Source organism: Uloborus diversus, unplaced genomic scaffold (assembly GCF_026930045.1).
Source record: "Uloborus diversus isolate 005 unplaced genomic scaffold, Udiv.v.3.1 scaffold_447, whole genome shotgun sequence".
Classification (NCBI taxonomy): domain Eukaryota; kingdom Metazoa; phylum Arthropoda; class Arachnida; order Araneae; family Uloboridae; genus Uloborus; species Uloborus diversus.
Window position 1 is genome coordinate 110,202 of NW_026558623.1, and position 26,312 is coordinate 136,513.

General features: G+C 32.3%; 1 protein-coding gene across 1 annotated transcript in view; it reads right to left on the minus strand.

Annotated features, from left to right (window-relative positions):
* LOC129233477 (WD repeat-containing protein 6-like) overlaps positions 1-26,312 on the minus strand; it is a gene marked incomplete at its 5' end in the record, with an annotated part of 39,167 nt that overhangs the window by 4,664 nt on the left and 8,191 nt on the right. The window contains 7 exons of the mRNA XM_054867497.1: positions 5,326-5,400; positions 5,501-5,656; positions 6,227-6,421; positions 7,605-7,726; positions 7,809-7,963; positions 9,752-9,840; positions 21,431-21,493. Of these exons, the coding sequence (XP_054723472.1) occupies positions 5,326-5,400; positions 5,501-5,656; positions 6,227-6,421; positions 7,605-7,726; positions 7,809-7,963; positions 9,752-9,840; positions 21,431-21,493 (855 nt within the window). The remainder of the gene's footprint in view (positions 1-5,325; positions 5,401-5,500; positions 5,657-6,226; positions 6,422-7,604; positions 7,727-7,808; positions 7,964-9,751; positions 9,841-21,430; positions 21,494-26,312) is intronic.

A 26,312-nucleotide genomic window follows, 5' to 3' on the forward strand; every position in this document is an offset into this window, starting at 1 on the left:
CATGGTCATAGATAAAAAAAATATACGGGTCGACTTGAGAACCTCCTCCGTTTTTCGTTGGTTAAAAAGAAAAGAAATAGAGGGGGGGGGGGGGGCAATTAGATGATCAAAAAAAGTGAAATTATTCAAAATTTCCAATTCAAAGATTTCTTTTTAACGAAATTAAGATTTCCCCCAACAGTTATTACTTTTGTCTTATTAAAATTACTTTGTTTTCTTATGACGCGTTCTTTTCTTCTCTTCAATAGTAAAGAACATTTTTACAAACATTCAACTCGGCATTCATGAAATTAAGATTTCCCCCGAAAGTTATTACTTTTGTCTTATTAAAATTACTTTGTTTTCTTAATACGCATTCATTTCTTCTCTTCAATAATAAAGAACATTTTTTACAAACATTCCACTCTGTATTCTGGGCATTCTGGGGCTAGGGCACCATGGGCGGATTTATGGGGGGGGCAGAGGGGGGCAATGCCCCCCCCCCCCAGTTTTGGGAGGACTTTATGTAGTAACAGCACATCTTACAAAAATTTAAAAAAAAAAATTGTTATTATTATTACTTTTTTTTAACAGTTCAGAAGGGCATGGGTGGATTTATAGGGCAGGGGTCTGTCCAGGATTTTTCACAGGGTCCGTTTTTTGTGAAAAATAAAATAATTTTGTGAAAAATCAATTATTTTTGTGAGAAATAAAATAATTAATTATTTTTTCTTGTAAAAACGAAAGTTTAGACTCTTGAGATGGTGGAAACTGCATCATTGACACTTAAAGTTGAGTGTTTTCTCTCTTTTCTGTTGAGAATATCATTTTAGAGTGTTTTTCTAGTATTTGAAGAGAGGGGGGAGGCATCGCTCCCTGGGAGATGGGCACCCCTCAAGTATCAATATTCATCTACCATTTTACATCATGTTAAATTATACTAGAAATGTTTTTTGTATAGTATTTAAAATAACTGTAAGAAAAAAAAATTAGGCAGGGGTTCAGCATTTAACTTTTTAACCCAAGACACTGTTTAAGAGCACACAGTTTCGTTCAAACCTTATAAACTCCGTGATTTTCACAAAAATAAAAAAAATATTTTATTTGTTTACCTCTTAACTAAGCGCACTAAACATCGAAAATTCGAAAAATCAGATTTCCACAGCGGATGCAAAGAGATTGCAATCCTCAAGTGAAGGAATCAAAAGTATAAAAACGGCTTGTAAAATAAATATTTTTGATAAAATTACTTTTGAATTGCATTTTAGAGTCCTATGATAAACATATCATTAATATCTGGACACAGTTGAAGCAAAAATAAATAAATAAAATAAAAAATAAACCATCGATTCTGCATTTTAATTATTGACTCATAAAAGAAAATGGAATTCCCCTTTAGAAACTTGAAATAAGCTTTGTTACAAAAATAAAGAGACTTTTCATTTATTTGCATCCTAATAAAGCGAAGTTAGCTTGAAAAAAAGAATAAAATATAATTCTCATATCGGATGTAAAAAGATTGCGTTTTTCAAAATGTAGACATCTATAGAAAAAAATAACGGTAAATAAAAGTTTATTTAAAGTTAATTATCCTTTTTAGTATCGAAAAACCAAACCCATATAGGGGCATTCCAAGGTATTTTTAAAATTATGTAGAGTCCGTAACGAGACCTTTTTTTGCCATAACTTTTTAATTTACCGTTTGATTTGCAAATAATTTTAATTTGAGCTGGTGTGTTGGTAGGAAAAGATCAAAATAAAATAATATGCTAATCAAACAGTAAACTAAAAAGTTATGGCAAAAAAGGTTACGTTACGGACTCTACATAAATGTCAAAAATACCTTGGAATGCCCCTATAACTTTCTCCCAAAATAACAGTTTAACATCGCACCACCAGACACTAAGTGGCGATAAGTTTAAATTTTGGAACCCTATCTGAAGCGATCACATCCGCCCCACCCATACTATCCTTTGCAGTTTTAAATTCATTTCGCTGTATATTATTGATGATTAAATCATGAGTGGGGAGAAAAGTGCTTACTACGCCTATTCAGAGAATGTTGACTCAGAGAATGTTGACGCTTTTCCAAAGAAGTTTACAACAACACCACTGCATAAAACAAACAAGCAAAATTATAAACCAAACTGACTTTCAGCTGTTAATTTCTTTCAAAGAAACCAACAACAGGCATTATATTTATTTGGCGGGTAGTAATTATTTATGGCTTGCAGGAGCGTCACAAGAGTGCCGATTTTTTTTTTCCTTTTGCAAAATTAGCTGATTTTGTATAAGTTTATTCCTCTAATTTAACTTTAAATATGCTGTATTATTTTAATTTGAGATTTGCTCTTTCAATAAACAATTTGTGAAAGATCCGTTTTTGTTTACCAGAATTTTGAGAAGGGTCCGTTTTGGTTGATCGGATTTTTGTAAAAGGTCCGTTTTGGTTGATCGGATTTTTGTGAAGGGTCCGTTAACGGACCCAAATTTGCTCTGGCCAGACCCCTGTAAGGGGAAGTGCCCCCCAGTTTTGGGGGGACTTTATATAGTTACAACACATCTTCCAAAATCTTGAAACAAAAAAATCATGACTTTTTCTTTTTTGAATAGTTCAATGAAAATGAAGAGAAAAGCGAATGTCCTTTTCTGATGGGAGAAAAGAAAAGGAAAAAAAAAACGAACATTAAGTACAAACAGTACAGGTGTCACTGGGGTGCTGAAACTGTGTCTAAATTCACTATTTTGGACTAAAAAACCATTTGGGCAAGTATATGAATGAAAATATAGGCTAAACGATCTATACATTAAGCTGCAACACTTATAATAATTGACGATTATTTTAATAAATTAAAACCTAAAGCAAAGGGAAAAAACCTGAGTCATCAAAAGTTTTGGAAAAATTTGCTGAAATTTCATAAAAGTCTATAAAAACCTAACAAAGATTGGTAAAATCGTAAAAATCCCTTAACTGTAAAAACTGACGAATTTTTGTAAAAAATACAAAAAATCAAGCAAAAATCTGCAGGTATGAGTTAATTACAAACAGGGCTGAATTTGCGTATAAGATAAAGAAGCTATTGCTTAGGGCCCCTGCTTCGAAGTGGGTCCCTAACTCCAAAAAAAAAATTCATTATTCGTCTCTTAAAAAATGAAAATTGCTTGAAAAAACTAATTTCATTTTTAAGTGCTTGTAAACCTTGAATATTTGGAAACGTGTAGCTACAAACCTTAAATTTTAAAATTTCTAACAAATGGTAGAGGGGAGGAATGCCAAAATATGTCAAATTCAGCTCCTTGCCACATCCTGTATTAAAAATGTAAAAATAATGGTTCTCACATTTGTAACATATTATTTGAAATAAATTTTTGTGACTCACATGTTTCATATCTTGCTATTTATTCAATCCCAAATGCATTATTTTGGAAATTCTTTTGTATTGATTGCTTTTATCGTATTTCTTCTGCATATTGTCTATCTGTTTAGCACAGAAAAAAATACACACTACTTCTATTTCTTTTCGTTTTCTGCCCCACTTGCAACTGAAGAAAAGTTGTTGTCATGAGAAATCTATGGTTTCTTTTTTCTTTTAAATTTAAAATAGCTGTTTCTTACGAAGTTGGAACAGGACTGTAAAAATTTACAATCAAGTCCTAAAATATCAGAGACTGGAAAGTACAAATGAAGTGCGTTAAATAATTTTATTTATTTTAGAGTCCTTGAAAATAATAAGATAAGTGTTCTTCAATTACTTCTACTGCATATTGTTAATCTGTTTAGCCAGGAAAAAAAATGATACACTACCTCTATTCCTTTTCGTTTTCTGCACTACTTATAATTAAAAAAAGGTTGTTGTAATGAAAAATCTATAGTTTATTTTTTCTTTCAAACTTAAAATGGCTGTTTCTTACAAAGTTTGAACAATGCTGTACAACTGTATAATCTAGTTATCAATTTCTATGTCTATCCAATTAACCTTTATAAAGCTTCAAAATGCAGAATTTTATATCCATTTTACAAAATTTCCTCCCGGGGGAGAAACGCTCGGTCCCCTAAAATTGGAGATATTCTATTTCCCACATAAAAGGGAGCCTTGCCTCACTCTCTTGATACCAGCTCCCTCTCTTAAGATCAATGTAAAAAAGGACAGCATGAAAACACACATTAATGAAAATGACACACAAAAAAGTAAAGTATGGACTTATGCATCACAGGAAACAGACAAAAACATGGGAGTGGGGAGCAATAAAAATGTTGCTCTAAAAAAAAATCCTGCCCCCCCAGGAACTTGGTCCTAAATCCGCCTATGTAGGGCACGGGCTCTGTGCGTCCGTGTCTCCCCCCTGCGAGCCCATTATTATTCTTTTAATATTGAGATTGGAGCCTTGTTTGGGCGAGTTTCGAGCACGATTAACGTAGTCTTGGAAACTACCCTTGCACTGCGAGACACATTTCTCCCCGCCAAGACGGACAATGACGTCATTGACGAGAAGTGCAGTTTGGAAAACGCAAGTCTTGGAAACCAGAGCTTTACTGTATCAAAAAACAACAACAACAAAAAAAAAAAACAGTTGAACGTTCGATGCATTCATTTATGATCTGGACTTACGAGTTGCAGTTTTTCGCAATACGTTCAACTGATATCACAAAGGAAGAGTGTTGCCATTGCATTGGACAAAGAAGGATTGTCGTCATGTTCCATTGCAAAAAGAATAAACTGTTCGCAATCGACTGTTGTTTGACTACTCAATAAGCTAAAGAGCACCGGAAGCACACTAAGAAAGAACGGCAGTGGTTGTCCATGAATATTCAATGCAGCGCAGGACAGGCATTTGATACGACTCAGTCTTTGGAACAGACAATAATCTTCCACAGACCTTAGAACAGCATGGGAAAACGAATCAAGTGTTCACGCATCCACATCTACTGTACGAGAACGACTGTTTGTTGAGGGTTTGGTGGCACATCACCCACAAAAGAAGCCATTGTTGACCAAAAAAAATAAAGAAACAGCGTATACAGCGCGGGCCGACACGGTCTATTGGAACCAAAAAAATTTGCATACCAATTTTCAGATTCCTATATTTTGAAAACGCCATGCCACATATTGTTGCTGGTTCATGCAAATAACACACATCAAAATATATGTAAAATGGCATTTACAAGGTTCAAAAATAGGAAAATTTTCTGTGGCCCCCTACACCTCCCCCCATCCACACCCTACGGTTGAAGTATGGCCCCCTCAATGTTTTTTGCAAGCACCCCTACTTTTCCTTAATTCAAGACGATTCAAATCTTTTATCATCTTGCACTTAAAGCTTTATTAATAATAAATAAAAACCTACTGTGTAAAATCCTAAAAGCAGTAATTCTTCTTTATAAAACATCATTCTACCAATCCATTCTAAATTATGAGGCATCTATATTTAAAAAAAAACAAAAAAAAAACAATAAAATAAAAAGTCAGAAAATAAATCTTTTCATAACATTATTTTTACAAAAATGCACTGAAATTAGTACCTTAACTGTATTTAAGACATTTAATGAGTGATTTTCTAAGCTATACACCACAACTTTACCGTCTTTACCGGATGAATAGATAAGAGAATTTTTTTCTTGAAGATCAGTCACTCCACTGTCTCCATGGATGCCGGAAAGCCTCTTACAAGGATTAATCTGTAATTATAAAAGCAAATACAATTTACTAAAAACATAATCAACATTAAAAACTAACTTCTGCTAAATTTAATACATGAAATTTAATTATGTATTTATGAGGTAACTCTATAAAGAGCAACAACACTTTTCTAAGGATTTTAGGAAAATGAAGATTTAGCACTCATTAATATTTAAGTTCTTCAATTACAAATCATAAATTACAAGTCACAAGCTAAGGTTATAACTTTAGGGATGAAATACACGATTTACCAAAATATATACATCTCTTTTCACTCACAAATAAATACTTATGTCTAAAATAAAATAAAATAAAGTAAAATAAAAAAGAAAGGGGAAAACACACACACACACACACAAATAATTTTAAAACTATAATACAATTCTGATTTTTTACTTAAAAATGGAAACATAAAAATAGTTCTAAGAATCTAAAAATTTATATTAAAATCATTTTTAATAAATAATAATGTGAATGATATTTTTCAATCATTTAAAACAGTGAAAGAATTCAATGGATAATTAAACAGATAAACTTTTTCGCTTAGAATCAGGAGTTTATTTTCTTACTTCTTGAATATTTGCAGCATCTAATAAAAGATAAAGATTCAAGTTCCCTCTTCTGTCACCAACAATCAAGTATGAAAAATCATTTGTGTACAAAGCCACTGTTGACCACCAATGTTGTTTACATTTTGGGAGGTGAAGTTTTTGCAAACAATTAATTTCAATGTCCTCATTAGCAAGCTGTATTTTCCACAATATCTGAATGAAAAACATTCTATTTTAAATTAAGTATACATTCAAAATCAGAACATTTACAATCAAGTTTCCATCAAATGACAGACCTTTAATGATTTTTTAATGCTTGTTTAATTCATTTTGGAGAGAAATGACAAGCAAAAGTGACTTCTCTGGGGAGTTTCTGTTTTTGTAGAGAAACTCTGCAAAATGTGGAGTAGTTGGCAAATCTTCCTAATGCATACAAGTAGGAAAGGGCAATTATCAAAACAATTGTTAAAACAAATTAAAACATCAACAAAGATAGGTAGTTTTCCTGAGCAATTAACAATACATGGTCAGTTATTGGGAAAAAAAAGGAAACAGAAAATGGAAGCAAGGGATGTTTTTTAAAAATATGTAATAAATATTAATCTTGAAAAAAAAAAAATCAAAACATTAACAAAGATATCTAGTTTTACTTAGTAATTTCAGGAAATTTCAAATTTCAGTAAAATAAATAAACAATGAGCTTTGAAATTAAAGAGAGAGAAAAAAAATAAATGAGAAAAAAGAAGGGAAACCAAAATTTTTTATCTTTTAAGGAGGTGCTTGAAAAAAATAAAGCACTTTACAATATAAAAAAGAGATTTTGTTCAAAATTAAACACTTTAAAAGGCCTTTGCTAACAAATCAGTGAAATAAAACAGTAAAAAACTTTGAAGGACCTGTGGGAACCCTGCCCTTTTTCCGTGAATGACCCCCTTCAAAATCAAAAGCTGGATCCACCCATGATGTTACTGTACTTAATATGAAATAAAAAACCAAAACTTTAATAAAAGCAAATTTATTAAAAGATGTTGAACAAAAATATCGATCAGTGTTGTGCACGTTTCCTCTAGTAAACCATTCTCCAGTTTGCAGTAGAGCCTTAAGTATTTTCATAGTATTATATTTGTTTCAAGATGAAACAGAACCTAATATGCACTGGAAATCCAAGACATTTGCTAATCCCAATGAAAACTGAATGCATTAAATAAAATATCAGAATTTGAAGAAAAGTGCGAAATACAAAGTTTTATTCTTTGGGTAAGTACAGTAATACTTTAAGGATAAGTTAATATTTCTTTTTTTTTTACTTACAAAATGGGCTATTTTGAAAACACAATATACTTCAATTTCTAATCAGCAATTTTTAAAGTCGTAAGAAAACTATATATCCCCTTACCATTTGGCCCTTTAAACCACAGGTTAATAAATTCATGCCAGGTTTGTTCACCCAATGGAGAGCACATATTTTACCTTGATGAACTTTTAACTTTTTTATTTTAGGTTTCCCACAAGACCAGCCTGGAATGAAAGAACATTAAGGCATAATTCTACTGGTTTCAGTATAAACATATCAAGAAATCAATAAAGGAAGATAACTTACCTTCAAAATCAAAAATAGTTAAATCTCCACAAATGTTTCCCAGTGCAACATATTTACTTTGAAATGAAACGGACGATACACAAAAGGAAGCATAAGAATCATCCATATGGGCATTTACCCACAATTTATGCTTCAAATCATAAAATGATAAATACCTGAAAACAATACATATTATTTTAACTAAACAAAAGAAACATTTAAGTTTGAAACTCAGTACTAGCGTGATGAAGAAGTTAATATCCGATTTTTTAATAAACCAACCTCATTGCAAAAATCTATATATATATTTTATTTATACATACAGTAGAGCGCCAATCGCTCCACTCGGGGCTGATTTTTGTTTGTATGAATAAAAATAGCTTTATAATTTCAACAATAAGAACGATAAATCGTAAGAGACTGTCGTCTGCATATTTTGCGTGATTTTAATTGTTGGAAAATGACCAGAAAATTGAGATGATTTAAACTTTTTAACTGTTGCCATCTTGTGTTTGTCAACAAACAAATGTTTGTAATTATTTTAAGCAAGGCTTTTAAAATAATTTTCAATTTTCATTCTTTGCTTTCCTTTTGAGATAAAACGGGAATTGGGATGGTCGTCAAGTTTTGGCAAGTAACTTTGTTTTTGTTGGGAATATTGCTTCCTTGTCAAGCATGGGAGGGATTAGAATTATAAGAAAGGTATGGAAGAAAGTTCCGTAATGACCACAACATACTAGTTTTTTTTTTTTAATGCGATTTTATCACAAGTGCATCAATACACTATTCCAAACTGTTCACTGTTCAAAAGAACAGTCGTTCATTTTTTAAGTGAACGAACGGGTTCGTTCATTTTAAGGATTTGTTCTTTTTGACCTGCTTGTTCATGAACGACACATCCCTATTCAGGATAAAAAGAATTCTGTTTTTGTTGAATGTCTTTACATCGATAAGCTAATTTCTATTGAAATGAAAAAGGGGTTCCTTGTAGCATCTAAACCTGTTTAAGCAGTTCTCTGCAAATTTGAACAGTTTAACGCTGTAATATTTCTTTTTTGCTTTTCACCCCAAAAGTATATCATAAAACTTAGGCTCTTTGCAATCATAGTTTCATTAATCAGTCAGGCATATGAAAAGTAAAATTAGAAATAACAATGTCATGCACCAGCTCACTTCATTTGAATTGAAAAAATCATTCCTTTTAACGTCAAAACACGTGTCTGCAGTAATCTGCAATTTGTGCTTTTTTATGTTATTAGTTCTTGTTTATTATTTTACTGTTTAACACAAAGGTATTTATCATAGTTTAAATTTGAATACATATTATAATTGGCATCTTTAAAGTATTAAGGGAAAACCGCAGTGGTGGCCACTTCAAGTTTACTTATATACTTTGAAAAAAGAAATGAACACTAATAATGTGATTTTTTTTTTTGATACTTGATGTAACTATCATATTGAATCAATTTTATTCATCAGTAAGCAATGTAAATTATTCAGATGGAAAAATGTCAGATAGCCACTGCTGAAATTTTCAGATTTTGGAGTGGCTGCTAATGATTCAAATTTGATATTTGGGAAAAAAAAATGGATGAAAAATTGAAACAATTGAAATTCTGGCATATTTAGATTGTGGGACGATTAAGGAAGAGTTGGTCTATAATATGCTCATTGAGTTTCTAGAGAGGTAATTAATATTGTAGACCCACAGTTTAAAAATATACTTTACTGTGACTACTACTAGTGTGTTTTAAACCTTAAAGTGGCCACAACTGGTGTTTTACCTTACATTAAAAAAAAATTGTCCACGGAAAAAAAAGTTATTAAAAAAAAAAACAATAAATAAATACTCAGAAAGAAAGAAGTGTTTCCTTCACACAATGTTAAGTCCATTAACCATAGTCTTTAAAAAAATAACTAAAATAAAGTGGTAGTTAAACTATAGTAAGTAAAAGACATACTACCCTTGATCAGTATTGACCATAATGTGACTAGTTTCATTGTTGGTGAGCAGAGATAACGAACGAAGAAAATCAACTTTTGTAGATGACTGCTGGAATATAATTAAATCTTTCCTTAGTACTCTAGCCCAAGAAAATAAAAAACGTTCATTACAATAAAGTAAGCAATTTAAAAACCATAATGAGTAAGATAATAAAATCATAATACAAAATGAAAAATGTTAAACATTTTGTGTCAGGTGGCATCAATCTGAAAATATACAAGAAAGTCATCAATTTATACCTGCAGCTGAAAAGTTATCAGAGTAATCGATTTCTCAGATATTTTTCTGGATATTTCCCAACAATATACCCCTCCATCACTTCCTCCTGTAAACTAAAAATACATAAAATAAGTAATTACCTAGATACATGTTTTAAATGGAAAATATTTCATTAATATTTAATTGTTATTGCATAACATTTTGTAAAATAGAAGTACAAGGTGTTTATAAAGTCTTCCACGGATAAAAAAAACTGTTTAGAAAACCTTCAACATAGTTAAGTTTTAAACATAATTATTATTATTATTATTATTATTATTATTATTTTTTTTTTTTTTTGATCACTATCTCAAAAAGTATTTTCAATGTTACTACACTTCTACGTGTACATCTTCCTTAGTTCTAAGAAAATTTAGACAATTTTCAACATTGCACTAGGGCAGTCAGAATTTACCTTAGTGGGGAGAGGGGGGGGGAGGGTTTTGTCCTAACAGTTCTTATCTACATATATATATATATATATATATATATATATATAAAATGGATATTGGAAAATAATGTGTGTTCCCTAAGATCTCAGAAACTAACTGACAGATCATACTGACTAAGAAAGAGACTGACTCAGACTGACTAAGTAAAGGAACAAAAAGAACCGTTTGTTCTTTTTTGGTCCTGGGATGGTTTATAGAGCAGTTCGAATAAAAAATCTTAGTGATAGTTCTTTTTTTATTGCAATTTAAGACACAATTTTCACATAAATTCCCTTATATAGGGGCTAAAAAATATAGGCACATATTAACATTGTATGTCCATCGAAAGCACTGATTTTTCTGCTGAAGATATTACTAAGTTGAAAAAAAACAAGTTATAAGTTTTCTAGTTCCATGTTCGAAGGCTTTAATCAACCTAATTCAGTATTTAGAGTATCACCTCAACTCCCTGGCGATAGATAGAATTGTTGTATTGTTGAATATTTTTGCTTTTTGTCCGACTCTTAAAGGCTATCCTTATAATTTTTCTCCTCTCCCCCCTTTTGTTTATTTAACAATTTGATGAAAAAATTCTTGAACCAATAGGGTATTATGGCACACATTGATATGAGAATTAGTTGCTTTTCTATGAATTTTTAAAATATGTCAAAGACTTTTTGGACACCCTGTATAACGGCATAAAACTTATTAGATTTTATTAGTGTGGAAGCAAATTATGCACAAGATGGATGGAAAGTCAAAAGCCTAGAAACTTTAACACCCCTGAAATTGACCATAAAATTTGCACTTATGTTGAAAATTTAAATTTTGTCTGGTTGCCTTATTTTTTTTTTCTCATAGAGAGAAAATTTATATTTGATTCAAAGTAGATATTGCCATAGATCAGCGGTTCCCAACCGGTGGTTCGCGAACCCCTGGGGGTTCGTGAGGGAGATAAAGGTGGTTCGCAAAAATAATATTATAATGGCGGAATTTTAGGACACTTGTTTGTTGTAAAGTCTTGAGGTCAAGCGGTTTTTTGTTCAACATTTATTCAGTTGTCTCTCAAACATTCGATACATTCTGCGCAAAATATTAGCATATTGGCTGACATATTTTACTTTCCAAGAAATAAGTCTGTCATTACGAGGCGCGTGTTTTTCCGCTTTCATTGAGAATGATGGAATTGAAGCCAGGTGATTTGGTTTCTCTTTAGCTTTTGATCAGAAAATTCAGTTAAAATTGATGGAAACATTACATAGTGCATGTCCGAGCATATGAAATATCTTTAGTTAATTTTTTATGTTTAGTTAACTTATCATTTTAGTGCGGCGAACACTACTCTTGTCGTATGCGAAAATGCGCGAAGTGCGATTGTAATAAGTAAACTTAAAATTATTTTTAACACGTTTTTATGTGAAGAAGAATTTTCAACATTTTTAGAGATAAATACAGATGCAACTTAAATACTGAACGTAATGCACGACTAAAACTCAGACAATTGAGCTAAACTTTGAACTTAGCGTCTTTGTTACCCAAATATCACATTTTAAGAGTTTTTTCAAAGTACTGAAGCTTTAATTGGGTTTCTTTTTTGTGGAATTTTTGCCTTTTTTTTTTTTTTTTTTTTTTGAAGAGCTATCATTTTAGTTTGTAGTTATGTTTGTACCTCTATATTTTGCCGTCATGTGTTTGTTATTGTTATGAAGTGATGAGCAACATCAAACTGAAAAAAAAAAAACTTCCGTATTTTATAGTGTGTATTTTCTTTTTTTACCTATTACTTACTACACAAGGGGTTCGCCAACCTCTTCTGGATTTTGGAAGGGGTTCGCCAGGGAAAAAAGGTTGGGAACCGCTGCCATAGATGCTTTATTTTTACTTAAAAATTATAATCATACTTGCTACAACTCAGTATGGGAGATGAAAATTTATCTCAAAGAAAAATAACCGGCAATAGCCTTTGATGGATCTATTGTATATATTTCCTTATGCCAAAACATGATTATGTGTGTATATATGTACCAAACAAATCCAACAAAATAATTTTAAAACCCTAACTATTAAAAAGAAGTGTTTAAGCACTTACAGCAATATAATCAGATAATTTATTGATAACAGAGCTTTCAGATGCTGAATTAGAATTTGAACCAGTCTCTAGACACCAAATGCTGCCTCCCTGAAAAATCATACAAACAAGATTTTCTTTCTTAAATTAAAATGTTAACATAGCATTAAATACAACATTTTTAACTTCATTGAAGAAATATCCATTATACATCATTTTGGCAACATGCAGTTCATTTTTACAATATTATTACGAGTCTGGTGTAACTTAAAACTTTCTTGAAAATGAAGATTCCAATCTTGATAAAAACACAATAAATTTATTTACAGATATTTACAATAGAGCAGGTAACAATTGCAAACATCCAGCAATTATGCAAATATTGTTAAACACTATACATTACTCAGTACACCACGCATTTAAATCCAAAGTACGTGAAAAGAACAGTAATTTGAAAATCACAGTGCAAGCGGTTATACATTCACAGTGAAAGACGAGACTAATCCAATGCATATGCTGCCACGGGTATTTAAAATCACTAGAGACTGCATTCTACTGCATTCTACTTGATTTGCCAAGTTCCATTTCATTCTCATATTTTCTTTTTATTCATTCACAAATCTTATCATTCAGAAATGGGGACCGTATACTTCATTTGAATGTTAGGGAGCTGTATATTCATTGTACGAAACTATTTACAGGTTATGTTACTACGATAATTTTGAATGAAAATTAGGGAACAAACGCCAAATTTAGCCAGATTACAACAAATTAAACCTAAAAATAACTACTATTTACAAAATTTGTAGCAATATCAATACATGTAAAAAATAATCTTGTTGCTTAAAAATAATGCTTGCCTCAACATTTTTTGTAAGAAAAATAGTTTTAAGATATTCCAATAGCTACAAAATCTGGACACATTTCAAACAAAAATATTTGATCATTATTTATATAATTATTTTTTTCTATCCCTGCAAATATTTTATGTTCTAAGTATAAGCCAGCTGAAACAATTGTGTATATACTCAGAATGATATTTCCATACCTTCAACAACTTACACAGATACTAGTTAGAAAAAAAATAGTAACATTATTTCTCAATATCTTCAACCAGAAAAAAAAAAGTAAACTAAACTTTTAGTTTGCACTATTTTTCTCCCCCCCCCCTCCCGTTTTTGCTAGTTCATAAAATAAAGAAAAAAGAGAGAGAGAGAAAAAAACGAACTGAATTTATACACAGTCAAATTCCATTCAAATGATTTTTAATGGTGGAGAGAAATCATTTTACTACAGCAAAATTTTATAATATCAGTATTACAAATTTTTACAAAAACAGAAAAAATAAAACCTTTAAAAAAATTCTAGGAATTTGAACTTTTACTGGTAGAAAATAAACTATTAAATGTCAGGCAATAAATTTGAATAAAATTTGCTGCTATGTCACTTTTGGGGATTTCTCTTGAGTAAAGAAAAAGCTAACCAATAGGATTTAAATTCGTCATCTGCTTGACACCAATTTTTGTCCAAACCAAGCACATGAATGAGGTTGCCAAATGGCGCATTTTTTTTTTTTTTTTTTGTTTACCTCTAGCAGGGATGCCCATCCTCCCAAGTTCAATGAAAAAAATTCTCCCCCAAAATTTTTCTCCAACCCTCTTTCTCTTTTTCTCATTTTTAGCTTTCTTTTTTTTTTTTTTGATTTATTGAAAAAAAAAATATTTCTATTAATTTATTTTTAATTTATTTTTATTTATTTATTTTTAAATTTATTTATTTATTTATTTATTATTATTATTTAATTAGAAAGTTCTGTACTACACCAATAACATACACACACAGCAACTAATAAATAAATGAAATAAAATATGAATAGAATAAAATAAAATTAGTAATTTGATTTAAAATAAATCAATAAATGAATTTAAGTAAATAAATTTAAAAAAATTTAAAATCCCCCCCCCCCCAACATTTTAATGGCGTAACTTGCGCCATAATCCTCTCCCCCTTCTGTGGGCACCCCTGACCTCTAGTCTATCATCTTTCACATAAATGAAGTTTGGAGCATAAATTTTAAGAAAGTCCTATCACAAGAAGACAGTTTCAGGATTGACACGAATCAATCATAACATCTGGTATTAAAACTGAATGAAAAAAACATCATGACATTAGCCACTCCCTTGAGGAGGAAACAGATGAAAAAAAAATGGCCAGCTAACTTTGAGATAAAAAATTAGAAAAGCAGGCAAGAAAAACAAATATAACTTTTCTCAAAATGCTTGAAACAAAGGCAGAGACAAGCTTCTGGTTTTGGAGGCGGCCAGGGTTGGATTTGGAAGTGTGGAGGCCCCTAATCAGGGTTCGAAAAGAGCACCATTTTTTCGAAAGTATCTGATATATAGCTGAATATTTTGATATCTATGTATATATCCGATATTTTCAACCCGTGAAAGTTAGAATATTTTTTAAAAATTTTATTGTGGGGGTCTCTTTGTTATGGAGGCCCAGGGGCAGTAGCCCGCCTACCCTCCCCTAAATCCGGCCCTGGAGAGGGCGGGGAAGATGATCAGTGGTTTTTTAGGGCATAAATACAGTGTCTGGGGAAAATGTTTTAAAATGATACAGAAAAATTCTGCCAAAAGACAGCTTTAGGCTATCTCTCTTCACTTAAAGGGGCGCTTATGACCAAGGCCGTATCCGGAATTTCTTTCAGGAAGGGTCCGGTTTTGCACACTGCCCAAGAACACACACACATATATATAAACATGCATAAAAATATTTAACTTAGAGGTAAAAGTTATAAACTCACTTACAGAGCCGGTTTTAGACTTGACGGGAGCACTGAGCTATTGCAGGTACTTTTTCCCTTTTGCCGCCCGGATATTTTTGTCGTAGGTGAAACAGGCCATTTCTCCCCGTATGTGTCTTTTTTACTGATACATCTCTCATGTTTTGTCTCGTTTTTTAATGCGGCCGCTGCTTTTATTTTTATTATAATTTCTTATTTTTTTTATTTACCTTGTAGTGGGAAAGATAACAGGTGAGTAGCCCTTTAAGTGAGGTGTAGCATTTCCATTATTTCAGGGGGTTTGGGGGTTTCTTTCCCGGGAAATTTTTTCAAAATCGATACAAAAATCTGCAATTTGAGGCCTTATATGAGGGTAAGACACAAAAATATGAAGAAAAATAAGAAAAGAAAACCTTTTAAAAGTTATGCATTCTTTTGCAAGTCAAGATCAATCAAAATAAAAATTGCTTGTTCAACAAAGCATTGACATTAATCGACAGAGGGGAAAAGCGAGGGAGGGGAAAAGGGAAGCACATCATCACTTGCTCATACAGGCTTTTTGTGTAATTTGTTTTTGTTCTTTTCTTCAACATCCCCCCCCCCCATTTTATCAAATGCTCTATAGTAAAAATTGTTCAAAATGCTTTAAAAGAAATGGTGAAGAGATTCAGAAAATAAGTAATGAAAGAGTAATATTCTGGTCATTCGGACAATTCATACTTTATTTCCTTGATAAGAGAAAAAAATTGAAGTACTTTTCATTAAATTTCAAAAACCTTAACAATTTTCAAAGAGTCTAGAACATTTGAAATTATTTTAAACATTTTATTTGCACTTTCAGAAGTTGATAGCACAGTCTTACAAAATGATAATAACTTTGTAAGACACACCTGTTTTAGGTTAAAAATAAATGTAACAAAATATTTCTCAAAATAAACAATTTTTCTTCAATCACAAGTGCTGCAGAAAATGAAATAGAGTATAGTAAGTGTTATATTTTTTTCTCAGGTCTAAGATATTAACAGTATTCAGTAGAAGTAAGATGAAAACAAGCAATAACAAAAGAATTTCCAAAATACTGAATTTGGTATTAAATAAATAGTAAAACATGAAACATATGAGTCACAAATTTATCTTGAGAAATATACAACAAAACGCGAGAATCATGATTTTTGCATTTTTTACGCAGGATGTATCAAGAAGCTGAATTTGGAACATCTTGGTCACTAGATCCTAATCGGAAACTAGGGGCCTGGTCCTTGGGAGTCCCTGGCTTAAAATCGGCATAGTGTAAGTTTTATATGAGTTTTGGGGGGAGGAAGGCAAGGCTACCAAACTGACAAGGGGCCTGCCTAGGCCTGAATTGAATAGGGGAAAGAGAGCAGGAAGTCCAAATTAAGGGTCTAAATTTCAAGTATTCTTTGCAGATAATGAGAACTAGAATTGCTTTTTCTGTATTTCTTTAAATTTTCACTCGTTTAATAGTTACCAAATTCAGAGTAAAAAAAATTTTGTTATTTTTCTTTTTTGAAATTATTTAGTAAAAAAAAACTTCTTTTGTTTTACATTATAAATCATTTCGGGTTTCGGGGGGGGGAGGCTTGTCTCCCCCCTCTCTGGATACGGCCCTGCTCATGACCCCCATGAATTCCCTCTGGGTCTGTGCCTGACTAAAAGCATGAGAAGTTACAAATATTAGTGAGCTGAAACTAATGAAGAAAAATATTAAAATGAAAGAAACAGGTCTTAACAAATTTTTAAATCCAAAAAAGAAATAAAAACAACATTTGAAGAAAACCATTTTCAAGCAAAGTGGTTATGAATATTTTAACTGAACTTTTTAACTCAATGATGACTTAAATTTTGATAGTTTAATTGAAATGGTATTGCTACAATTATTTTATTAGTTTTATAACAAGGTCTCATTAGTAATGTAAAACAGAAGAAACCAGATTTTGAATGAATGATGAATGAATATCAATAATGTTAAAAAAACAATCAATAAAAACAAATTAAGAGGTATATAGATATCACTTGAGGAATTAAGTATTGAAAAAAAATTAATATTTAAAAAATACTAATTACAAAATATATATTATAGATAAACAAAATGTGCAGGAAACTTGTTAAAATGATAAGTAGGTAATATTATAAAATTCACTAAAATATTTTAAAGACTACATCTTTTTTATATTATCAGGGGTGATTGTGACTCCATGAAAAAATACCTGAACTTTTTCCCAAGAAGAAAAAGTGTTTTGATGGGCATATATATACACAATACGTGTATGCACACATTATTTATATACATAATTATTTGTTGGGGCTAAAACTTGAAGTTTTAATTGGACTTAATATGTTCATGTGGATGGAGAGAATTAAATTCTTTTAATTTTTCTCATTTCTAAGAATTTTTCAAAGAATGTTTTATTTTCCTCCATTGTATCTGAATCCTTAACCATTTATTACATTCATTTTCTGAAACTGCATAAATATTTCAGAATTAAATAAGTTTGGGGCAAAAGGGGCAGCATGTATTATGATCACTGCACAATAGGGCTAGGCGATATCCAAATTTTTAATGCCACGATATATCGCTCTCCAAATATCGATATTTTCGATATATATAAGTCGTTAAGTTCAACATTTAATGGGGGGGGGGGGACTGTAAAGCCTATTGCATAAGCATCTACAACAGAGAAAAGCCATAGGCCATCTTGGTGAATAAATATTTTAGCAATTTAATCTAATAATGTAGTTATAGCAAAGATTTTCATGTGTTTGTGTCGGGAGGGGAGGGGTGGGGGGTCATGAAGCAGGATTATACCACAGAAACTTTTGGAGAAATTAATTTAGAAGAATTTAAGTCTTTTTATTAGTGGGTGGCAATTCTTGAGGGAAAAGGGGGCTTGGTAAAATTGAGGGGCAAGGGCGTATATAAGGAAGGGGCTGAGGGGGCCCGGGCCCCCTCCAAAATCTGGGGAAAAAGTAAATAAAGGTAGTTATTATTTGGTTTTAGTTTGCTCACAAATAACTTCCAAACTTTCAGCTACAGAACAATAATAATACAATAATGATAGGGATAATACTAATAAGTTATATAAGGGATTTCTGAGCTGGATGGCTCAGGAAGAGGTGAAGGGTGCCGTGAAGTGACCCTGGTAATAATAATCCTCATATAAATAATAGCGAATGATGGAGTAACGCTGCCGTCATCAACAATGAAACTTGCGCCACGGCATGATAGTTTGATATTTTTTGGTAATATTTGACATGCAGGGAAATGCTTTATTTTGACAGGGCTGAACTGAATCTGGTAACTCGACTGTTTTACTGGTAAGACTCATTTTAGGAGAATGAAGAAACGTAAAAATCATCGACAATGAAAGCTATCTACTGAAGTTTAGAGTTAATCCACTGGAGTTAGGGTCAAAATTTCACCTATCAAACTACCACCAAACAGGCATTACTTCGCTCAAATGTAGAATCAATTTGCACCCGTTATACCTTGACAGGTGATTTTCTAGTATGTAATAAAACTAGACTATAGGGTGTCATGATAAAATTTTAATTCTTTAAAGGATGCCACAAATCGTTAGAGTTTAGGAACCCTCTGCGTTAGAGGGCAGCAGTCAATGGTGTTCAGAAGGAGTCAGGGAATCTGTACCTCTTTCTCAAGAAAAGAGCGTGTCTTGGGAAAGCGAAGTAATTTTTTAAAAAAGAAAAGCAAATAATGCGGGGGAGAAAATCTCAATTCTTTCAAAAAGGAAACTTTAAATTAAAAACGTTTAACAGATGCGTATTATTGCTTAGCAAATTAATTTCCCCTCTCTTTCTTTCACTATCCCCCCTCCCCCTCTTTTTTCTTGTCTATCTAAAAAGAAGAATCTTCAAAATGTTTCTCTCCTTAACTTTCGTCCCCTGCAAGAAATTTAAAATAAGTTTTAGTTGCTTGGTTGGAGTAATATTGGAAAATTGATGTCCTAAAATCGCATTTATTTAGGCGTTTTTCGGACAGCAATTTTAAAATATTGCTAGAGGAGAGTCCTAGAACGGCCATCTTCACTACCAAAAATAGTCTGATATTGTGCCCTTTAAGATTTCAATTTTGAATAGTTTCGGAAAGAGATCCTTAACCTCTCCTTACCTCTAAACGACTCCATTCTTGAGAGATAACCTGAAATTGAGTTTTACCTTTCAAGGGAAATTGCGTTTTACATTTCTTCTCGAACTCTTCCTTTCCAAAGATTGCTTAATGTTGGGACAAAGTCTGAATTTCTTATGAAAAAAATCTTAAAATAAAAATTTCAAAAGTTACTGACTATCATTCAGGTAATTACGAACATAAGCTCTTATTTCTTTCATGCCCCCCTCCCGCCCCCATTTTTTTTTTTCTTTTTCCTAGTCTGTCTAAAAATAAAAGTCTTCAAAATGCTACACTTCGCAAGCCCTCCCCCCCCCAAAAAAAAACCCCCTAAAAGAGCGTCTCAAATCTTGTTTTCAGGGCTTCAATGTCGAAAAATGTCCAGGGGATAATTATTAAACGAATTTTCTTCTAATAGCATCGAAAATCGTTCAAGATTGCTTTTCTGGAGCTTCAATTTTTAAATGCCCGAACCCCTAACGTTACCAAATATGGAGCACAATCGCGTTTTTATGAATTCCAATTTCTAAACATTTAAGGTGGAGAGTGTTTGAATCCCCCCACCTAATATCACTGAATTTCTCTTTAAAACTTCGTTTTTTAGGACTTCAATTTCGAAATAGTTTTAGGGGAAAGCCACAGAACTGTCCTGCCCTTAACATCATCGAATTTAGTCTGAAATAATCGAAGTTAATCTGCATATTTAGAACTTCAATTTTGAAAAATCGGGCAGAGGGATGATCGATTTAGGGGGTTTTTTTTCTTTTTCAAATTGATCGGGAGCAACTTCAAAAAGTCCCATATCTTTCATTACCCTAACGCCAACAAATATAGCCGAAAATGGCATTTTTAAAGCTTCAATTTCAAAATATTTCCAGAGAAGTCCCACAGAATTTTTCTTCCCCGTAGCATCAGCAGAGATCGCTTACTTAATAGGCGTTTTTAAACCTAATATTTAAAAAAAATTCCGGGGGAAACCCCCTGGATCCCCCCCCCCCCCTCCACACCAACCATCTAAAGTGAGAATTTTTTAAGAGTGCCCTCTTAAAACTATTCTTCGGTCGTGCCAATGGGTGACGGAATGAAGTCTATGAAAAAAATGAAAAAATCAGGGCACTGTTGTCCCCCGCCCCCCAAAAAAATTGAAACTTCAAAAAAAGTGGGGGGAGAGCTAATCTTGGTAATATGGGCCCCTCCAAAATAAAAACATATATACGCCATTGTTGAGGGGTGCCATCGCAGTCGGGGGGAAAATATCAAGTAACGCTCCTTTCTCTTCTTATCTAGCCTTCATTCCATCTTTCACCCCAGCTGTTCTTCAATAATTACCATAGAGATTGCAAAACATGATGGTAGCTTACGCTTTATACCAAACGAAACGTCTGCAATTTGGACTTTCGGCGTTTCATTAAACATCGACCTAAATTTTACAAAAGTGGGTTTTTCTGAAAATATAGGATGGTTCCGGTATTTTCGAAGATGAAGATACCGGAAATCAAGATGTAAATACCGGAAATCCGGTAAAATACTGGAACACAATCACCCCTGATATTATGTTATTTTCAGTGAGAAACAACAGTTGAAATAGTCACACAATATCCAAAACTCATTTTCACTAATTCACACAGAAAAATATCAAACACAATTATTATTTGAAACCATAATCAGTTCAATTATCGAAGGTTCCTAAATATTATGTTATGAAACACAAAACACTGATTATTCTCTAACTCCTCCACATGTAGTGAATTACATTCAGCTTTGAAAAGCGACATGATATTCTACCAACTAATATTGGGGCAAACTTAACCTGGCAGCATTGTGAAGGCTACACAGATCCAAACCTAACCTGGCAGCATTACGATGCTGCCAGGTTAGGTTTGCCCTGAGTATAGTACAGTTGATAAATAAATCAGAAGCACAGAATCTTATATAGATAATGTACATACTTTATGACATTTTTTCTTCGTAAGAAGGTTGCCATTCAAATCCCAAAAGCAAATAGCTGAATCCTGAAAATAAATTATATACTGCCTTTTAATATTTTTTTCAATACCTTGAAGGAAAAAATGAATGCAGATGAATACTGCTATTAAAGGATTCAAATATCCTAATAAAATGCAAAGTAATAATAATAATAATAATAATAATAATAGATAAATAAATAATAGACATTGAGAGCTACATATGACTGCAAGGGAAGATTAACAACAGCAAAAGATTAAAAGACAACACTTTGGTATAGAAAAATTAAATGAAAAAATTGAAAATGATTACCTAATGTAAATTATGCACATTAAGAAATCCAATGTTGCTAGGCACAAATTTATAATGAATAATTGTAAACACATAATTCAAAGATATTAGGCGAAATCCTATTTTTCATGAAGAGAACCTATCACTGTCTTAAAAAAAGGGTCCTTGTAACAATAACCTACTTGCAGGGCTGCAAGTTTTTGAAAATCCAAAATCGTAGCAGAGTTTTGCAGGGGGGGGGGAGGGGGGCAGCCATTGCCGCAGATTTAAAGTGATTAATTGTCAAGTCATTCCACGTCAAATCAACACAATTTGGAGCAATTTTAGGACGCACTGTCACAGATCTCGATGAAACTTGGTACATCAAGAGATTTAACCTAGTTATGAATGAAAACGCTAAAAAAAAATTTTTCTTTCTCCTCATTTAGCAGTTATTAATTATTGATTATTCAAATTTTTGTTAAAAAATGCTACACTTTGAGACTGTTAATCCTTGTTTTCTCAGAAACTATATAAGATACAAGCCCGATATTGATCTTGTTTTAAAGCTCTTTTAATCTGCTTCAATTTGATATGCAACTTAATAAAATTCAATTTTTTTTATTTAAAATTAAATTTAAATAAATTTTAAAATTTAAATTTCTCAAAAACGGAGAATTTTAAAATTTTGAAAAAAATCACAAAATTACTTTGTGTTATCCTCTCACATCTCACCAAGTTTCATATTGGGATCTTAATGGGATCAGTTGATACAGGGAGGACAAGTTTCACATATCTGCCAAAATATGGGTTATTGTGCTGAATAGTTATTTTATGTGTAAAAAAAAAAAAAAAATGAATAAATATGCTTCATACATGTTCACGTTTTTATGCAGAACTGTCTACTAGAAATGAAGTTTTTCTTAGTACGATTTGTTCCTGAAAAATAACTCATTAATAAAAATATTAATCATCTAAATCCCATTTTATTGAGAAAAATAAATTTAAAAGAAATAAAATTTTAAAAAAGAAAAGGAAAAAAGGGAAAAAAAAGAAAATATTTTCTCTGGGGATGTGAACTTAAAATAATCCACTACAAATTCAGATCTGAAACAGTAAGCTACCCTTTTCACCCCCTTTGCTAACAAAATGAAACAGACTGGGGGTGGCTATTGAGAATGAGATCCAATGTTTCGTTCTGCCTCACTGCTTTTTTCTCCACCTGTCACTGGTTTGGGATTGACCAATTTTTCAACATGTTTCATGTTTTTGCTTGTGAAGTTCAGTCAGCAGTACCATAAAATCTCAAAAGCACTCCCCCCCCCCCCTTGGTTTCAAAAGATAACTTACTAATTCCAAAAAAAAAAGGGGGGGGGGAGGTTATAATCAAATTTTGTTTTTGTAAAATTTGCCGAAATAATTGTTTGTAGCAATATTAATTTTAGAGTACACAAAATAAATAAGTAAATAATAGTTACTATTAATATTAAAGAAAAGGGAGAAATGAATTAATAAAAGCCTGTCATAATTTTATGGCATGGGGGCGACAATATTTTTTTGAAAGAAAGGATTTTGCACCTTAAGTTACCAAAACCCCTTCCAAAAATAATCAAAAGCAGTACACTCACATGAACTTCTTTTGTAACACATATGAACTGAACAAAAAGAAAAGTGCCCATGCATCAAAAGGCGTCTAGACTTTTGGAAGGAATAAAACTGAAACTTTTTTTTTTTTGCAAGATCCCTTTTTTTTTTTTTTTTTTTTTGTTTAAGTCATAGTGTTTTCTTTTCTTCTTGTTGTCTTTTTTTAAAAAAGAAAACCAGCACATGAAGAGGGAAACTAAACCTCTAGAAATGCTTGCCAAATAGAGCATAAAATGTTCATTTTTATTTATTTATTTGGGGGGAGGGGTGAAGGGATGAAGATGATCTGAAAATTTTTAGGAGAGGGGAGGGGGGAGGGTATATTTGGGATTGCAAAATGATCCTTCCACAAAAAAGGTGGGGGGGGGGGGATAGAGGGATTCTTTCTGGTGTTTATAATACTTTCTTGTTCTGTAATACACAATTCCTGTTGAAACTATCTTCAGTCAGCATTCAAGCCTTGTCTTCTGCTGTGCAAACTTCATTTCTTTAACTTTCAGTTATTTTATTTCAGTTGGTTTATATCAGAACTGAAACAGTCTATTTTTAAACTAATTTCGACACTCAGCGTATTTATATTATTTGCTGCTAAGTATTTAATTTTATCATGAATCATTTAAATTGTTGCAATCCATTCAAAAAGTATTCTCACTCACACATAAGAAAAGGATTGAGATCTGCAATGCCATGGATGTATTCATTTGTACCAGAAATGCCTGAAAAGTCTAAAATATGTGACAGATGCAGAAAGGAGCTTTTGCGGTTGAAGAAAACCGCTGAGTCAACTGTAGATAATTGTGCCTCCACTAGTCATGAATCACCAGGTGAGAACTTAGATAGGGAAAATGAGAGTGACAATTACTCAGACAGATCATTACTTAAAGACACATTCAGATCATTAAATGACTCTATTGTTCAGTTGGGTGAATCCCCGGTCAACAAAAAAAAAAAAAAAAAAGAAGATATAAGAAATATTCTCATATGAAAGCAAAAAAAAATAGCTCTGCAGTGAAAAGAAAACTTCTTCCAAATGCTGATTCCGATAGTGAGGAAGAGAGTCCAAATAAGGAAATGGTTGATCATTTGATGCAAGTTTATCAAAATTGTAGCAGTCGAGCAAAAAAGACAATGATATTGACTCTATTTCCAGATAACTGGAGCATTAGAAAAATTTCTGAAAAATTCAAAACATCGAACTACCATGCACGCCAAGCTAAAAAGCTTTTAAAACAAAAAGGGGTTTTGTCCACTTCCAATCAACATCCAGGGAAAAATTTGCACATAGAAACTGCTGAGATTATAAAACAATTTTATGAAAGTGAAGATATAAGTAGGCCAATGCCAGGAATGAAAGATTGCATTTCAGTGAAGGACAGTGAAGGCAATAAAGTTAAAATGTCTAAAAGATTAATGCTTTGTAATCTAAAAGAAGCATACAAACTTTTTCAAGAAATGTATCACGATGTCAAAGTTGGATTCTCCAAATTTGCCGAATTAAGACCCAATAATTGTATTTTAGCAGGACAAAGTGGTACACATGCAGTTTGTGTGTGTACCATTCATCAAAATGTTAAATTAAAAATTGAAAATTCCAAAATGAGCTCGATCACAAATGGAAAGATAAAAAAATATACAGATTGTCTTGTAAAAATGGTGTGCAACCCAGCTTCCATTGACTGTTATTTTTCGAATTGTGCAAATTGTCCTGGCATTGATGAGATACAGAAAATATTGGAAGATGGTATAGAAGAAAATATGATTGAAACGATAACATTCCGCCAATGGATTTATGTAGACAGATGCAATCTGGAAACTTTACAAAAACCCACCAATGAGTTCATTGAAATTTTTTGTAATGATTTGAAAGTTCTTCTTCATCACGACTTTATAGCTAAACAGCAGAGTTCTTTTATGACCCATACAAAAGAAAATTTGTCTCAGTTTGAGGTGGCAGTAGTTTGCGACTTTTCCGAAAACTATAGCTTTGTTTTGCAAAATGAAGCACAATCATTTCACTGGAACAGAAATCAAGCCACAATTCACCCTTTTGTTATATACTTCAAAAATGAAAACAAAATTCATCACCTTAGCTTTATTATAATCTCAGAATGTCTTGAGCACAACACAGTAGCTGTTCACCAATTTCAACAAAAGCTAATAAATTTTTTAAAATCTAAATTGGAGAAAAGGTTAGACAAAATTTTTTATTTCTCCGATGGATCAGCTGCACAATACAAAAATTAAAAGATTTTTTTAAATCTATGCTGCCATGAAAGAGATTTTGGTATTGAGGCTGAGTGGCATTTTTCTGCCACCGCTCACGGTAAAGGCCCATGTGATGGCGTGGGTGGTACACTCAAAAGAGAAGCAGCAAGAGCAAGTCTTCAAAGGCCGTATGAAAACCAAATTACGACACCTATGCAACTGTACCAATGGGCAAAATCTGACCTTTCAAAGACCATGTACTTCAGTTACGCCAGCCAAAATGAATATATTCAAGACGCAGAACAGCTCTCTCATCATTTCCAGCAAGCAGTGCCAATATCAGGTACCCAAAAGCTGCATGCCTTTATTCCCTCAAGCTGTGGAACAAAGGTGAGCGCCAAGGCATTTTCTTTTTCTCCATCATCCACTGAATATTCTGTCATCTCAACTGGAGAAAGTGTTCCTTTAATGATGAAAGATCTCAATGGATATGTCATTTCCATATATGATAAAAAATGGTGGCTAAGTTATGTTTTGTCCAAAAATGAAGATAATGAAGTGAAAGTCACTTTCCTCCACCCACCAGGGCCTTCTCCTTCATTTTCATATCCAACAGTGCCAGACATTCTATGGATACCTTGTTCGGACATTATTTGTAAAGTAAATCCCATCACGCCAACAGGGAGGACATATACTCTACCAGCTGAAGAAAAGAACAATATTGTAAATATTTTGCAGCTTAGAGAG